Here is a 17,236-nt window from a genome sequence, read left to right on the forward strand (position 1 = left end):
GTGCTAATGTGGCGGTTAGCTTCATATCTGTTTCGTTTCCCTTTTTTTTTTCTCCTCCTCTACTGGTTCATCCATTGCACATGCATGAACCCTTACGAGGGTGACCAATGCACGACATTCTCTTTATCCCCTGAGTCCTGTCAGGTGAGAAGTGTTGCGCATAGTAAGGAATCCATGGCGAAGGCATGTGTTAGGAACCACACAGAAAATGGTGGGCTCCATGGGCTCCGTTCCTCTGGCTTCTCCTCTCCCCTTCTACCTTCAAACACCACCACAGGCTGATGACTAAGCCCTGGTCACATAGCCCTTAGGGGTGGGCACTTACCCAAACCATATTAATGTATTCACATTGTGTATATCTGTACATACGTGTGCATATGTGTACATATATCCACATGAGTTTAGTGTATGTATGTGTAGACATGCACACATACGTGCATATGTAGTTTCCACCGCTCTGCTGCCTAATGACGTCGAGTAGGCAAACTTCCTCACTTTGTTGTATCATCCTTGTGTCCGACCCGACCCTTTCCCATGCCAGTGTCCTAGCCAGGAAGACCGTTTTGCTAGATCAAATCGAAAACCTTGTTTCTTCCCCCTTCTGGTTCTCCAGTTCTCAAAGAGTGAGTCTAGGGTTGTCTGGATGTTCTGCCTGCCAGTTAAGCACATACTCTGGTCCAGTGGTGGTGGATGAAAGTTGTCTCCCTCCAGGTTGTGAAGCTGTGCCGGGAGTGCCTGGAGAAGCAGGAGTCGGTGTTTGCCGACACCAACCTCTACGTGCTTCGGCTGCTGAGCATCGTGTCAGAGGTCCTCTCCTACCTCCAGGCCTTTGAGGAAGCCTCACACTATGCCAGGAGGATGGTGGATGGCTACATGTAGGTGATTGTGCTGAGTCTCAGGTGGTTTCCCGAAACCCTTTGTTCAGGGATGCCAAAGAGATAGCACACATCTTTCTCTCTTTCTTTCTTCCTCCGTCCCTCTCTTCCTCCCTCTCTCCCTCCCTCCCCCTTCCTTCCTTTATTTATTGTTTCTCCTGTACCTACAGTGGCCATGGTCACAATCCATCCACACAGCCACAGGCTACAGTTACAGTCATGCTTCTTACAAACTAAGCGTCTGTCATGATGCTCCAAGCAGGAATGAGTTGATGCCCAGATGAAGCCTAGTTGTCATCTCTGGTGTGTTTGCTTTGTTTTACTTCCTTATTTGTCACTTGAGCGCCATCGTCTGCTTTGGATTTCCCTAAACGAAGCTTGATTTAAATGCTTGGAAAGTTTCTCATTCTCTCTTTAACAATCTATGACCAAGCCTCTTGACACATGGGCCTTGGGGGTAGGCACTTACCCCAACCATAGCAATATATTTGCATTGGTGTGTTTTTACATATGTATGCACGTGTGTACATACATTCACACAAGCATAACATGTGTGCAGATATGTATGTGTACATGCATATAGTTTTCACAGCCCTGCTATGGACAGGTCATTCTTGTTTATGAATTATAATATGCTGCTTTTTCAACCCTCCTCCCCATCTATCTCTCTCGCCTTCTATGTTCACATCAGCCCAGGAATTTGTGTTTCTGGTCAGACGAGTAACTTGTCATAAGAAGGCTTTTCTTTAGAGGATGCTTCTCATTAAAGAATGCAGGTGAATGGTCCAGCATGCTAGGCAGGAGCCCTGCCAGGAGAAGAAAATCACAGTGCAGCCCCAGGCAGGCCAATGAAGTTATATATATTTCCCTTTTCATGTCCCCCCAGAGAACTGGGTATGCTGCAGGTGGTACCCAGCTCCCTATGCGCAGGCTCAGAGTACAGCTGTGGCCCTCTTTGTCCGTGAAGCCTTGGCTTGGTGGCCGGGTCTGAGCCCCAACTCCCCTGGCTTCACTGTGTGGAGTATGGTGCCCCACAACAAGCCGCTGGTGCTTCACACAGCAGGAGTGGGAGGTCTAGCCAAACTTGCTCAGTAGGAGTACTGGCCTTGGTGTCATTTCCATGTGCTGTGACAGGATACCCTGGCTGATCAGCTTAGAGGAGGAAGGGTTTATTTTGGCTACATTTCTAGGTCACAGTTCACCATTCCAGGGAAGCTGAGGTCACATCGCTCCCATGCTCAAGAGCAAAGAGGAATGAACGCAAGGTTGCTGTCAGTCTGTTTGGGATCTCCTGCTCAGGGAATGGTGCTATCCACAGGTTTGTGGACGGCTGTCCACAAACACACCCACAGCCAACCTAATCTAGAAGATTCCCCAGGGAGACTCTTTTCCAAGTGATGCTAGATTACGTCAAGTTGACAACGATAACTTTCAAGAGTGCTTTAGCGTTTGTTCTGTGCTGTACAGATGTAAGTGAGGATGACGAGTCATGATTACTGTCCGTGCCTCTGCAGGAAGCTCTACCACCATAACAATGCCCAGCTGGGCATGGCTGTGATGCGGGCGGGGCTGACCAACTGGCATGCTGGTAACATCGAAGTGGGGCACGGGATGATCTGCAAAGCCTATGCAATTCTCCTGGTGACACACGGTTCCTCCCACCCTATCACCAAAGACTTAGAGGTAAACAGCACCCTGGAGGTGGGCAGTCGCTGTCTCGTTTGAAGATCTCTTGAGGTGGGAGTCTCGGATCATTGGACTTCGAAGTGTGTAGACTGCCAGCTAGACCAGAAAGGGCCTTAGGATGTGTTAGCCTTACCCCCTTGATTACATATGCAGAAAGAGAGGCCCATGGGAGGGGAGTACTCATCTCTAGTTATCCAGTGGTTTGATGGTAAGGTCAGAGATGGTTAATTTTATATCTAGTATACAAAAACTTAGTTAGGGCAGAGTCCCAGTCAATCCTGCTTACCATGGTGTCCTGGGCCTCTTAACAGCTAGTTCTTCTGAGTGGGTATGTGGGAGACCAAAGACTTAGTTGTGTGTTGTACAACTATAATCTTCCCAACATGCTGTGGTTAACTCCCTTCACGGAGGTCCTGCAAGTACAGAGGTCAGAGACAGAGTTCAGTCCCAGGGTCCTCAGCTAACAGAGAGAAGCAGCGTTCTATGATGAAAACAACTCCAGCTGCCGTCTCAGAGTCCAACTCCCTCGCCTTGTGATGCTAGGCATGCTGCTACGCCTTCAGTCCGCAACAGTGTACCCCCCCCCCCCCCGCCCACACACACTTCTGAAGGGGCGGAGTTGACTCTTACTGGCCAGGGTCATCTATCTAAAGACATGCTAGTCATGCTCGGTGCTGTTATCTGTGTCCCACAGGCCATGAGGGTGCAGACAGAGATGGAGCTGCGCATGTTTCGCCAGAATGAGTTCATGTACCACAAGATGCGAGAGGCTGCCCTGAACAACCAGCCCATGCAGGTCATGGCTGAGCCTAGCAATGAACCAGCCCCAGCTCTGTTCCACAAGAAGCAATGAGTTCCTTGTTGGAGAGCGGGGGCAACGTGGCTGGGAGCTGGGGAAATTACTGCTCTGTGTCCCTCACTACTATTTTGGTTTAATTCAACCCAGCTTAGCTCTATCTCATCCCAGACCAACTCTCTTTCTATCTGTTGGGTGCTAGATTCCATCATCTATTTAATAAAGAATAATGGGGCTAGAAGGAAAAATGTAAACAAACAAGGCACAGCATAATAGCAAATACAACGGCAAACTCTATAGAGAGGGGTTCAGAAGGGTTGTGTGTGTGTGTGTGTGTGTGTGTGTGTGTTGACACGTGAACTATGGGTGGCAGGTACCTAGACTCTCAGATGTCTGCCTGTCTGTCTGTGCAGGCATCTCTGGGGCTGCTGGCCTCACCTGTGGCTGGGAATACTTGGGGTTTGGCAGACTGGGATGGGTGATGTCCTGTATCCTCAGGCTGCCATGGAGTTAATAACAAAAGGCTGTTGCTGTGTTTGGCTCTTTGAGATCCACTCAGAGACAAGAAACACATTTGGGGTGGTGCCTAGAAAGAGGAAGGGACCCTGCTCAGACCATGTGATCTCAATGCCTAGTCTGAGCTTGAAGCACAGTTTTCTAGATAACTCTAGAACACACAGAGAAGGAATTCTTCCCTCCCCAGTCCTACTCACCAAGCCTGTAGCTCCTTGTTGTGTAGGGGCTACGTGCGGAAAAGCGGAGGTTTTTCTGGCTGTTGACTAGTAAGAGTGAGAAGGCCTAAGGATGGAGCTGAGGGTGTGCATGCCTGGCTATGGTGGGCCCAGCAGACCTGGCTTGTAGGTGTGTCAGGTCTGCATCAGCTTAGGCTTCATCATTGGCCCCGGGGAGGCTCTGCTGTTTGTAATGAGCAACTCTTACTTCCTATGCGTAATTTCTTCATCCTGTCCATGCTGTGGGGGCTTCTGTCCTTCTTAATGGAAGGCAGCTCACTTGGGCTAGGATCTGTTTGTGTACCCAGTTTGTTCTCATTGGCTGAGAGGCCCATTTCCATCTGAGAAATGAAGACCCAAGGATGGATGACCTTTTAGTTTCCGGGACCCCAACTTTCTCACCAACACGCCTGCCTCTGCCCCCTGAGGACCGTCACTCCCAGCACCACTGGGTTTCTTTAATGAAGTCAGGAAACACGCCGAGGGCCCTTGGATCACAGCTTCGCAGCTGGGAGTTCTCCTCAATTGTACATTTTTGGTTTGTTTGGTGTTTTGGGTTTTTTTTGGAGGGGTGGTTTTTGTTTTTTCTGTTTCTCTTCTCTTTCCATTTCTTCTCAAACCCACTGCACACTGGTTCCTACCTTTGCTCCGCCATTAAAATGTCTGTTTTCTAGTTCCTTGCATTATCCAGCCTCTCTGTCAGCAGCACACCCCAAACTTGGTTTCTGTGACCCATCCCTTTGCGACGAGCTTCTGGTGTGGTTTCTCTGGTTTTCCCTGGTCTTGTTTCTCACCTGAGCCTGATGTGACTCTGAGTTGATTTTGTCCTCGGTTCTGTTCTTGCTCGGCACCCTCCTAGCACGAATTTAGGCTGCAGGCTATGTAATGACTACATTGAGGTTTCTGGTTCTCAGGTCTGTTATTTGATCTTACGACTTGAAGCCCCTCACATCCTCTGGGTGTGGGCTCTGGTGGCACCTCAATGTCAGCATGCGCCATGAGACTCCCCAATACCTCTCCTAACACCTAGTCATTCTCAGAATACCACCCAAGAATACCACCTCCTCCATCGTGTTGTGGGTTCCTGCGGGGAGGGCCACATCCTTTCGTGCATCTCTCTGTCTCTAGCATGGGTCCTGAACATGATATTGTTCATTGAGCGTATACTGAGTACATAAATGAATGAAATACTTATCTCAAAGTTAAAGAGTTACACACACGACTGTGTATTTTGAGTAGTTTTGTTATAACAGTCAGCAAGGCCCATTCAACCCTCTGTGTTTGTAGGACATGGCTTTTTTCTTTCTGACAGTCTTTCCACAGGATCATGATCTCATGACATTCCCTGTGATGGTGGAGGAGAGGACTCGTATCTGTGATGTCCAAGTTAGTAGTTGCTAACAGCTTGTGACTACTGAGCACTGGGGTAATATTAAGAATATAAACATTTAATTTTATTTAATGTCAATTCATGGTTTTTGGTTTTGTTTATTTTTGATTTAATTTCTGAGACAGGGCTTTTCTGCGTAACAGTCCTGGCTGTCCTGGAACTCGCTCTGTGGTCCAGTCTGGCCTTGAACTCAGAGAGATCTGCCTGCCTCTGCCTCTGCTGGGAATAAAAGGTGTGCACCACCACTGCCAGGCTAATTCATTTCTGTTTAACTAGGGAAGGTGACTAGTGGCTGCTGCATTGAACTGTGATTTGAGAGAAATACTTCAGTGTTGTTTGAGAGCATGGGTGCTGAGGAAAACTACTTTAGTTTGCCTTCTTCACAGCCATCCCGGTACCAGACCCGTTACTTTACCCGGCCATTTCTCCATCTACCTAGGTTGGCAGCGAAGCCTGGATTTTTAAACTAGGATAGCAGCAGGGCCAGCGGCAGTGTTTAAAGAGAGCTCCATAGTGTAATCTGGTTGAAACCACATTTCTGCCAGGGGTTTCATTTTCCCAATTAGAAAGGTAAGGAGTGGATTGTGGTGTCCTGAAATTGGCTTTGTCAGCTGTGGGAGCTAACTGCGCACGAGTCTACCAGCACCATGTTTACTGGAGTCACACTGACAGATAACTGGAAGTTGGCCATGACAGGAATGTTAAGCCCATACCCGTTGCCATAAGGTTAGAGCACCCATGTTATCCTATAAAAGGGGAGTGACAGAATGGATCCTTAGAATGTTAAGGTGATCTCTTCTTGAACTGGAGTGGAGACTGAACTCTCAAGCCTCTACCGCCTCAGAGCCACACTGAACATGTCTAAGACTTCTATGCACCATGCTCACCATGAAGCCGCCTGCATCGGCCCTGTATTGGTGAAGCCAAGCACTAACCAGACATAGTCATCACCTCTCAGGGCCTGACATGGAAAACTGTGACATTGGACCTTCACCGTAGCCAGATGATTTTCCTGCTGAGTATTTCATGTCATTCACTCCTAGTGTGTGACCCCTCAGTGAGCACCTGCTGTCCCCTGGGTCAAGTGCAGAGTTCCTTTCCAGGCTGAAAAGATTCACTGTAGAGACCCAGTTCTGCCTGTGTTCTCTCATGAACGCCCCCTTGCATCATATCCGTTTGCAAAATAAATACCTCCCGATGCTCTCAGACCTCCTGTGACTCTTTTCTGATGGGGAACACTAGAAAATTGTGGATGCTCAACATGTATACAAAAAGTGATCCAGGACCAGTGAGATGCTCAGTGGGTAATTGTGCTTGCCATTAAAGCTGGACAACCTGAGTGCAACTCCCAGATCCCACAGAGTGGGAGGAGAGGACAGACTCCTGCACGTTGTCCTACCGCGGCACCTGCCCACCCCCTTCCCCAAGTAAATAAACAAAATGTAAAAATAAATAAACAAAACAGCACCCAGAAGTTCAGGCATCGACCATGCTAGACTCTCCCCTCCTTTACCCTAACACAGACAGTTATGAAGACAATTAAAAAGGAGAGAAACAAAAACAGACAGAAAGGGGGGTAAAAAAGGAAGCAGTATTTAGTGGACATACGTAATGTGCGTCAGCCATGAACGTTCTCCCAGGAACAAGAGCGCCTGTTGGTGAAATGTCCATAGGCTAGACAAAGGCCAGGGCATTAGTGTGTGTGTGCACACGGTATGTGAGTGTATTGGCAAGGAGGGGGCTGGAGTTAAAGAGAGGAGGGGCCGAGGTGAAGGTGGCAGATCCCATCAATGGCTGGGTTTTCAGGCACCAAGTTCTCTGGGTAACTGTAAAATCCGAGTCCAGCATTCCAGGGCAAAATAAATAACCTAGAGCTAGTCTCAATGCAAGATCCTGTTAGGAATGATTTGGGGGATGCCGGATCCCCAGGGTCTTTGCTGAGAAAATCTAGGAAATACTCTTTCTAGCTTCAGAGCCAAAGAACTTAGTTGTCCACGCAAGCCCCTTTCCCCTGCACCGCCACTCAGCTTAGCTCCTTTGGTCATGATGGTTTCTGTCAGTGTTCTTTCTGAGTATCGTCCTGTTCCAGTTCTATTCTGATGCCGTGCCAAACACCTCAACAGAGAGCAATTCACGAGGAAAAGGGTTTATTTCAGCCTACAACATCCAATTAACTGTCAGTCACCGAAGGAAGTCAGGGCAGGAACTCAAGCCTGGAACCCGGAAGCAGGAACTGATGCGCAGGTGTGGAGGATCATTACTCACTGGCTTGCTCTCTCTGGCTTGTGTCCAGCCAGCTTTCTTATACAGCCCAGCTCCACCTGTGTAGGGATGGTGCTGCCCACTGTGGGCTGTGCAATTCCATATCAGTCATGAGCCAAGACGATTCCCCACAAGACAAACCCACAGTTTGTAAGGTTTCTTCTTTTTATGCTGCCTAAAGTTTGTGTCAAGTTGATAACAAAACTAGTATGCACACCCCATTAGCCACCCCTGAGGAATCTCAGAATGGCCCTACAAAAGCCACTAGAGAGGGACATGCACTGTGCACTTTATAGGAGCTGTAGCTATGATCCAGAATCATAAGTCAGTCAGCTCAGCTGTGTATTCAGGCCAAATACTTCTTAAATCATCTCCTTATCAAACACATAAATCCCAAAAATTAGTTGCTTGCAAAAGAGTTAAACAATATAAATGATGTAAAAAGCTCTCAACCTCCTGCTCCTGTGCTCATCCCAGAAACACTGTCGTCGGATGCACCAATTGCAGAAAGGCTTTTCCCTAGGCTCTCACGGGTGTGTAACAGACAGCCTTACTTCCCGCCTCAATACCATTTACATGAAGGATAGTCCATTGCCAGTGTCATTCTGAAACTTACGCTAGACAAGGTGGTTACAAGCCTGTAATCCCAGCATTTGGGAGATGGAACCGGGGGGAATCAAACATTCAAGGTCTTCCTCCACTACCCAGTAAGTTCATGGGCTGCATGAGACCCTGTCTTTTTCTATAATATGCTTTGTGTTAGAAATCTTTCCATCTCAGTATCTTTAGACTGACTCCATCATTTATAGCAGATGGATCTACCACACTTAATCTAACCGTCCTTTTTGTTTTTAAAGATTTGTTCTATTTTAAACGTTGTCTCTGTGTGTGTGTGTGTGTGTGCTTGTGTGTGCATGTGTGTATAGACACACGTGCAGATTCCCACAGAGGCCAGAAGGGGGCATCTGATTCCCTGGGACTGAGTTAAAGGTGCTTGTGAGCCTCCTTACATGAGTGCTGGAGCCAAACTCAGGTCAACTGCAAAAACAGTAGGCACTCTTAATCCCAGAGCCATCTCTCTCCAGCCCCTTGCTCTTCTTTGCCGTGTGTGTGTGTGTGTGTGTGTGTGTGTGTGTGTGTGTGTGTGTGTGTGTGGCACATGCATCTCATGGCACACATGTGGACATCAGAGGACAACCTCACCCATTGGTTTTCACCTTCTACCCTGTTTGAGACAGGTAGCCCGTGAACTGGTCCATGAGCATCTGTGGATTCTCTTCTTTGCCTCCCTCTTCCTGTGGGGGCGCTGAGATCATAGATGCATAAGCCACTCTGTTGGGTTTTATGCAGGTTCTGATAATCTGAAGTCAGGTTTTCTGGCTTGTAATAGAAGTGCTTTACCCACTGAACAATCCCCCCAACCCTATCTAGCCCCCAAAAAATCTGTTTCTGTTTTAGGTTGCTTTTCCTTTCAAACTCAGAACTGAGAGCATGGCAGGCACTGAGCTATGTCTCTTTCTTGTTTGTGTATTAAGAACTAGTCCCACTATGTAGCCCAGGCTGATCCTCCTGCCTCTGCCTCCTAAGAGCTGGCTTTACAGGAGGGCGCACCACTATACCCAACCTATGCTTGCTACCACCTTTATGCTTTCTGTACATGTCAAATTTATTAATCTTTTCCTCATGGCCTTTGCACTTTATGTAAGAAATACAGTACTAGGGAGATGGCCCGATAAGGGGGTATACTGCTGTGGCATGCTTTAACTGTTACAGCTCTGAGGGGAAAGGCCTCCCCGCTGGAGGTGTTGTAATTCTGAGAGGAAAGGGTTCCCCAGTGCAAATGCCATAGCTTTGAAGGGAAAGGTATCCTAACAATCGAGAGCCAAGAAATATCACAAAGTCTGGCTGTACAACAAACCTCACACAAGATTTACTGGGAGGGAAAACCCCAGGAGAGCGGCTGCCTCTGCTTGGTTGAGAAACAGCAGAGAGCAGAGATTACATAGGGTTTCTTGGGAGGGGATGGGAGCTTTCCAGGGTGAGGACTGGTGGGGCTTCAAGTCCTGAGCTTGGGCTTTTGACTCTGGAGGGCAGAGCTTGGCCACCTGCATTTGGAGGGGCTGGGCCTGGCCATTAGCTGCCTTTAGAGTATTCTGTGGGCAGAGCCTGGCAGTTGGAAGTCCTGGGGGGGGGCAGGACCTGGCCACTCACACACCTTGAGGGGTGTACACAAAGGACCCCAGTTCCCAACAACTACACCGAGCAGGTCACAAGTGCCTATAACTTTGGCTCCAGGGGGTCTGACACCTGCCAGCCTATGAGGGCACCGGCACACAGGCTCACACATACTCGTAATTAAGACTTTAAAAGAAAGCCTTGGGTATTAGGAGCCATCCACTGCCGTGCGTCTGTCTTTTCTTTCTGTTTCTCTCTTTCTTTTTTGTTTTTTGAGACAGAAGCTCTCAGTGTATCCCTGGATGACCTGGAACTCACTTGGTTCTGCCTCCTGGGTGCTGGTATTAAGGATGTACACCACATTCTTAACAGCTATTTCTTAGCTGTTTTGTAGGGACTCATCTAGCTCAGGCTGGCCTCAGACTATTTCTGTGACTGGCATATTGCTGTATGCCATTGGTTTTTATTTTCCTCTGTAGCTGCTAGTGCTTTACCAAGGCTTCGACAGGCTGGAATTCTTCCAGTACTGAAAGACTATGCGGGTGGTCATGGCAGAAACGGGCAGCAATTTGGTGTCTGAGAATTGGATTATTTTCCCATTGTTCCCTAAACTGGGTGGCTTAAGCAACAGATCTCACAGTTCTGGAGGCTGGAAGTCTGAGATCCAGTGTTGGCAATGTCAATTTCTCTCTGATGGATCAGGGAAAGCATCTAGTTCAAGGCCCTGCTGGCTCCTGAGAACACTTTGGTGTGTGTCAGCTCAACACCAATCTTCACATAGATGCTTCCTGGGTATGTCTAAGTAAAGACGTTGCCGTACTGAATTCGGAGCCCACCAGCTTTTCCCTGTGGCCTTTGATACATGCAATAACATGTTCCTAAATAAGGTCACATTCTGAGTGACTGGGCATTAGGATGTCAGTGTGGACTTCTGCTGGTTGCTGTTCAGCTCATATCAAGCTCCAAGCAGACTGGGACAAAGTAATGCTCAGGGGGCCAGGGGTTACCTCACTTTCTGCTCCCTGCATCTGCCCGTGTTGTGGGAGGAATTCCACCTGAACTTCTCTGTATGTTAAGCCCGCCCAAACGAGAGAAACTTAATGATTTCGTAGCTGAATGCCCAACCTTTTAGAGCTTGTCTACTGATGAGTGCTCATGGTGGTGGCTCTCCCTTGCCGTCTGGTCTTCGTGATCCCTGTCCTCCTGCAGAGACACCCTCAGACCCATGGTGTCCTTCTTGCTCCAGTTTCTTGCCCATATGGCTAACAGAGAGGGCATGGCAGACACGCCACAGATCTGGTCATACTTGGCATTCCTGTCAAGGACACCTGAGACAGTGGTTGGTATTCAGGCTGAAAATGATAGTACAGATCTGGGCTGGTACAGGGACACAGATTACAATGACAAAGTCAGAGCAATGGTCACTGAAGACATCAGGGCAGGGGGTGCAGCTCGGTGACAGTGCTTATGCTCACACGTTCGAGGCCTTGGGTTTAATCACACTCACACACACACACTCACACACTGAAAAAAGAGCAGTGCCACCATGACAAGCCATGTCGGAGAAATGCTTTCAAAACAAAGGTAACTTTATTGCATAAATTTTTACACTGTAAAAGAATATGAAATGCAGCCTTGTCTAAATTCTCTTGCTGACTCTCTTGTAGACAATGTCGCCCAGGGTCATGGTCTGAAATTCAGAAGAGAGATTATGAGATATTTTCTTAATGATGAATTGGAAGAAAAACAAATAAACAAAAAAATAATCTCCCTTAGTGGCCCCAAATGTGCTAACACATGAGAGCTTTACAACTTCGTCTTTATGGGCAGAGGAACAGTTGGCAACTTTTTCCCAAACACCAGGTAGTGTCCTCTTGTCCATATGGAGGGCTGTCTTGCCAGCCACCGAATTGTTTCCTAAATCAATGACAGCTCTAGAAAAACCGTCCAGAGCGGGCCAATCCATTGTCTCAAAATTTCACTGAGGTCTATTACTGTCCACTAACAGCCTATGGCTGAACACAAGGATTTGTGCATGGGCAACTAGACTGGAACAGTGGGGGCTGGGTAATTTTCCTCTTAAGCTTGTGAACGAAGCACTTGAGAACACTGGGCGTGGGTTCGTACGTCAGGGTGCTTGCTTAGCATTCTCAAAGCCTCAGCAGAGCAAGAAAAACAAAGCACACCAGCTTGAGGGTTGCTGGTGGATGGTCCATTCACTTCTCTCAGGTCTCTGATTTTGTGCCTTATCAAGTGGAAAACACGCTCCTTGGCCCCAGCGGTCACCCCTTGGGTTGGGGTCCTGATTTTATCACTTATCAGCTGCATGGTCTAGGATATGTTGGCCTGATTATGAAACCCATTGCCTGTAATTCCCATAGGAGACAGGAAGACGGAGGGGGGTGCACCTGGACTCAGTCCACGGCGGCTCCTCTCTGCTCACCTGCTCTGCTGTCAGAGTGAGGGGCAAGAGTAGGGACTGAATGTTGCTTCATGATTGACAACCCCCTCTCTCCATGGTTGGAGGAGGTTTTCACTTGCCCAGATGGCATCACTTGGACAGGTGTCTGCCGTCTGTGACCTCCTAAAGTGCATCTTGGATACAAAGGAGAGCTAGAAGAGCTGGCCATGGCAGAGGCACTACCAGTCATCGGGCAGACTGGGTACGGGATAGTACCCAGGGAGGATGACCGCACAGGAGTGCACACGGAGTGTGTCATTCCTTAGCGACCATGAACTTGGTAGAAATGTGACTTCACACCAATGCCAAGTGGGCAGAGGCATTCATTAGGCCCCTGAGCTGTGGAAGATGGCAGCCTCTGTGACTCGCTGGCTAGTGCTGAGGCAGAGGGAAAGGCTGTGGCCACGCTCTGACATTGCCAAAGGGAACAGCAAGGACAGAGCTTTTGCTCAAACAAACCTCCCTTGTGGACGCTTTGCACTGACGGGAAGTATGGCTGCAGGAGGCACTGAGGCCTCCTGGGTAGGACATCTGCAGGTGCAGTGAAGTCTGGGGACATCTCTGGATTGAATGGTCTGTGGCCCCGCCCCAGCAGAGACAGGACAGGCAAGCTGTGCTCTGCACACCCTGACCGGGGTCTCAGTGCACCAAGTCCTTCTGACTCCATCCCGGCTAGGTGCTGTTGGGATGGGGGAAGAGGCAGGGAGGGGCAAGGAGAGGCTGAGGTGGTGGGAGTGGCTGACTCTGGGAGTGGAAGGGCAGCCTGGAGGTGGGAGGCAAGGGTGAATTAGAAAGGGGCCCTTCCTGGAGTCACTGCTCCTCTGTCTGTCAGAGGAGCACCCTGGTAATTCGGCCCTGGTTTGGTCAGAACAGGATGGCTGCAGATGTTCTGAGTGCAAACCCTCACTGTCTACAGCATGAACAGCTTCCCTAGGGCTTGAGTGGAAAACAACTGTGAGATTAGCCTAAGGGACAGACCCAGTCCCTGGAGACCTGACTGCCGTCGGCCAGCTCACCTGGTCACAGCCTTACTTCCCCGTGTAGGGGAAGTGTTGTTCAAAAGACTCAAGACAATTATGAATCAACTACGGGGGGCATAACGGGTCCTCTTCGGTGGCAGAAGGTACTGACAGAAGCCCAGGTCCCGGGAGGAAAGGTGGGAGGAGAGATAGCACATTACAGCCTTCACCCTCTGCAGCTCCATTCCCCTCAGGCACTCGATGGCCAGACAGGAGCCAACAGGATCACTTACATTGGTGATCGTGTCGCCGTTGAGTTCAGTCACGGACTTCATGCCTTTGAAGCTTGTCACCATTTTATTGTCACCTTCCATCGTAACCACAGCCTGCGGGTAAGAGAGATCATGGCCCGTGAGGAGAGCCCTGGCAATGTAGCTCATGAGGACCCTTCCCTGCGTGGTCACAACTGACAGTGAGTCAAAGGTCCTGCTCATCGCCCGTTCTCTAGTGCTAAGTGGACATTGAGGGTATTTATGAATGAAAGAGAATGTCAGGCCTGCCTAAGTGGTCATCCCTTGGGGAAAAACTAAAATAAAATGTAAAATCCCACCTTCAATCTTAATGGAGGGAGGCTGTAGCAGAACCCCAGCCACCAGCAGCTGAGGGGAGTTTGCTTTGGAAGATGTTTACCCTTTCCTATTGTGGTGCCAGTTCCCAGTCTCATATATAAAGGATGCAGTCAACAGAGGCACGTCTGTGTGTGGCTGGGCACAGGGCAACACTTATGATGCCAGCACTCAGGAGGCAGGAGCCAGAAGATACTGAGTTTGAGGCCAGCGTGGGCTACATGGCAAGATGCTAGGAGGCAAAGAATAAGGAGAAAGGAAGCAGGGGAGGGAAGTAAGAGAGGGGTGGAGGGAAACGGGAGGGATGGAGGAGGAAGTCCAGTCAGGAGCAAAAGACACAAGGTCCACCACGGGCAAAGACCCATGACAGCCCACCACTGGCCATGAGTAGATCAGGAGAATCCCCGCCCACTTTTCACCAAGTCAGAAATAAGAGCAATCTAAAGAGGCAGAGACTCCTGCTGTGCCTGAGGCACAAGGCTGCCGGGAAAGGCAGGAGCCCAGAGAGCAGATACCCAGTCCACCGGCTATCCTGGACTGCGCAGGCTCCGTAGGGAGGGGCGGATGGCAGGGCCCACAGCACCTGTCACCACTCGCACAGCCCACGGCCAGCTGGCATTGCCGCGTGGAAGACCACCCTGAGCAGGTGAAGCTGCCCTGGCTGGGATAAAGGCTTTCACTGACACCGATTTGCCCCAGTTCCTGGCTCTCCTTGGAGGACTCTGCGAGCCAGGAGCGATGTGCCTGGGAGACCCACTTCCCCGCCTCCTCCATAGTGAGAGCCCAGATGCCTTGTGATCCCCGAGACAATGAGAAGTCTGTTCTCAGAGCTCGCTCTGTCTCCTGCCTAAGGCGGGTTCAGTGACGTTGTCTGTTAGGAGAAAGTTGGGGGACAGGAGGCGGGACTACATACCTTGACCTTTTCCCCACTCATGGTCTCCAGCTCGCACTCTTCCCCCAAGGTGAACTCGTTCTTGACCACCTTGGGCCCGTAGGTCAGGGTGAGTTTGACATGCTTCCCGTTATGCTCGATTTCTGATATCCCCTTGATGTCCCTCCCCTTCTGGATGAGGTCATCAGGCAGACCTGCAAGAGCCCATGTAAGGTTAGAGACTGCAGCAGAGGAGGCCACTGCAGACGCCTGAGGTCCCACACGCAGACCCGTGGGCAGCAAGGCCTTTGGCCTGTGACAGGAAAGTGGGTGGCTGCTATTCTTTCCCAGGCAGCGTTATCAGTTTTTGCGGCAGGGTCTCTTGTGGCCCAGGTTAGCCTTAACTCACTATAGACTTGAGCAACTGACCCTCCTGCTTCCATGCCCCTGGGGTTACAGCCACGCGTCTTCATACCCGGCATATACGGTCCGGGGATTAAACCCAGGGCTCCATGTGTCCTAGGCCGACACTCCACCCACTGACCTGCATTCCCAGTCCACAAATCCATTTGCCTATCACTTGGCCTCGGGCCCTTTCCTCTGCGGCTCCTGCTTTTTCCTTATTCTCCCTCCCAATTTCCCCTTTCTTTAGTGGCCTTGTTCTTAGAGTGGGAACACTTCATCCTTCAGGGTGTTTATCTTCCAAATCAGGTGTTCCCACACACACAGTGGGATCATGCTGGGCGAACTTGCTTTGGCGCGGGAGTCAAGGCTCTTGTGGGTCATGTACAAAAGTCCTTTGCCCTTGAATGGGGCTTTGCAGATTTCGGAGCGAATCTGTGCTCTTACGTGAATGGAGGTTTATAGAAATCATGGGTTCACAGCAAGAGTAGAGAGCCCATCATATAACTAAGGGGGTCCCGGACTTCGTGAGCTGGGACGCTCTACGAAAGTTTTCCCTGCGCTTGCCTTTTCTCATCTCGTCCCTGTACATGCCCTCCTTTGTCCCGCTTCACCCTCTGCCCTCAGGGCTGGCTCTTCCTGGAACGTACTCTTTTCTCCCTGGTCCCAGGTTCGACCTTCACCACCACAAAATCTTCTCTCTTGTACCCCGGGGCGGATGTGGGGTCTCTGGGACCCAGCAGCTTCTTCTAAATCCAACTCAAACACGTCCAATCGGTGACCCTTGTCATATCTACTTCCCCTTTCTTGGCCCCAGTTGTCTCCACAGTGAGCATTAAATGTGGGCATCGCAATGCCTGGTATAAAGTCATACATATTATTTATTTATTGTCATTGTATTTATCTCCAAACATTGGTCAGGATTGTAGCTTATCACATTCTGTCTCCCTGGTTTATGTACAAGCACAGTACTTGAGGTGTGGTTGGTCTTGAACCAGTATTTATTAGAAAAAAAAATGAATGAATGGGTGAGTGAATGAATAAGGTCAGGAAATGAAGTACCAGTAGACACACACACCAATCCAGTTCAGTGACATTCACTGCTCCCAGTGGCCTTGTCCAGTGAGGAACAGTGTAAGTAGCAAGAGACTAGGAAAGTCACTAAAGCACTCTTCAATTTGGGATAGCCTGGACCCTTCTTCCACCCCAACATCAGACCTTGACAGCTGCTGATGGTAGGGCTAGACCCCCTCTGTCATTACATCAGCTCCGGTGTCGCAGCCAGCACTTACCCATTGCCTTCATGAAGGGCTCAAAGTTCTCCTGGCTCTGCAGCTGGTACTTGCCGGAGAAGTTCATGGTGGCGACGAGGCTTCCTTTCCACAGCTGACCACAACAGCTCTGCCTGCCAGGCCACCCATTGGTGGCTATTTTATAAGGGGCTTCTTCCTCCTCAAATATAGGCCATAGGTCAGTGGTTGTCGATTTCTTTATGGCCAGGTTCAAACATTAACTCCTGAGAGCAATGGTCAACGATAAAAATCAGAATGGGCAAGGCAGAGGTTTGTTCTAATTCAGCAAACATTAGTGAGAGCCAACCAAGTGCAAAGCTCTCTGTAATGTCACCCTAATGGTGACTTACCTACCACTGATGAAACAAGTGTGTGCATAGAATGTATGTGCACAGATGAATATGTGCAACAGATATGTGTAAATCATGTCTCTAACAATGTACGCATCAAATATACTGATGTGCAAGTGCACATATATTTATATATATGTAGCTACATATGTACATACACACATATATGTAAATGCATTTATGCATATGTGTGTTCCATGGGGAGAAATACCTTTGAACCCAAACATTTTCCACATATCCTTATGTTTGTTGCTCAACCTTTTATTATTATACAAACATAATTTTACAGACATGTCATCAGGGTTTGTACCTGAGTATTCCTCAATGATTCCAGGTGGTTTCACATTCTGGGCAGACCTC

The 17,236-nt window shown here is 49.2% G+C and overlaps 2 protein-coding genes across 2 annotated transcripts in view; one reads left to right on the plus strand and one right to left on the minus strand.

Moving 5' to 3' along the window:
- Smyd1 (SET and MYND domain containing 1) overlaps positions 1 to 3,471 on the plus strand; it is a 33,506-nt gene extending 30,035 nt beyond the window's left edge. The window contains exons 8-10 of the mRNA XM_051202811.1: positions 712 to 875; positions 2,390 to 2,558; positions 3,256 to 3,471. Coding sequence (XP_051058768.1) covers positions 712 to 875; positions 2,390 to 2,558; positions 3,256 to 3,414 — 492 coding nt within the window. The 3' untranslated portion in view covers positions 3,415 to 3,471. The remainder of the gene's footprint in view (positions 1 to 711; positions 876 to 2,389; positions 2,559 to 3,255) is intronic.
- Positions 3,472 to 11,483: 8,012 nt separating this feature from the next.
- Positions 11,484 to 16,693, minus strand: Fabp1 (fatty acid binding protein 1). The gene is made up of 4 exons (XM_051202865.1): positions 16,527 to 16,693; positions 14,875 to 15,047; positions 13,629 to 13,721; positions 11,484 to 11,605 (listed from the first exon to the last, which is right to left on the minus strand). The coding sequence occupies exons 1-4, from the start codon at positions 16,591 to 16,593 to the stop codon at positions 11,555 to 11,557; spliced, it is 384 nt and encodes a 127-aa protein (XP_051058822.1). The 5' UTR covers positions 16,594 to 16,693; the 3' UTR covers positions 11,484 to 11,554.
- Positions 16,694 to 17,236: the final 543 nt, after the last annotated feature.

This window comes from Phodopus roborovskii, unplaced genomic scaffold, assembly GCF_943737965.1.
Source record: "Phodopus roborovskii unplaced genomic scaffold, PHOROB, whole genome shotgun sequence".
NCBI lineage: Eukaryota > Metazoa > Chordata > Mammalia > Rodentia > Cricetidae > Phodopus > Phodopus roborovskii.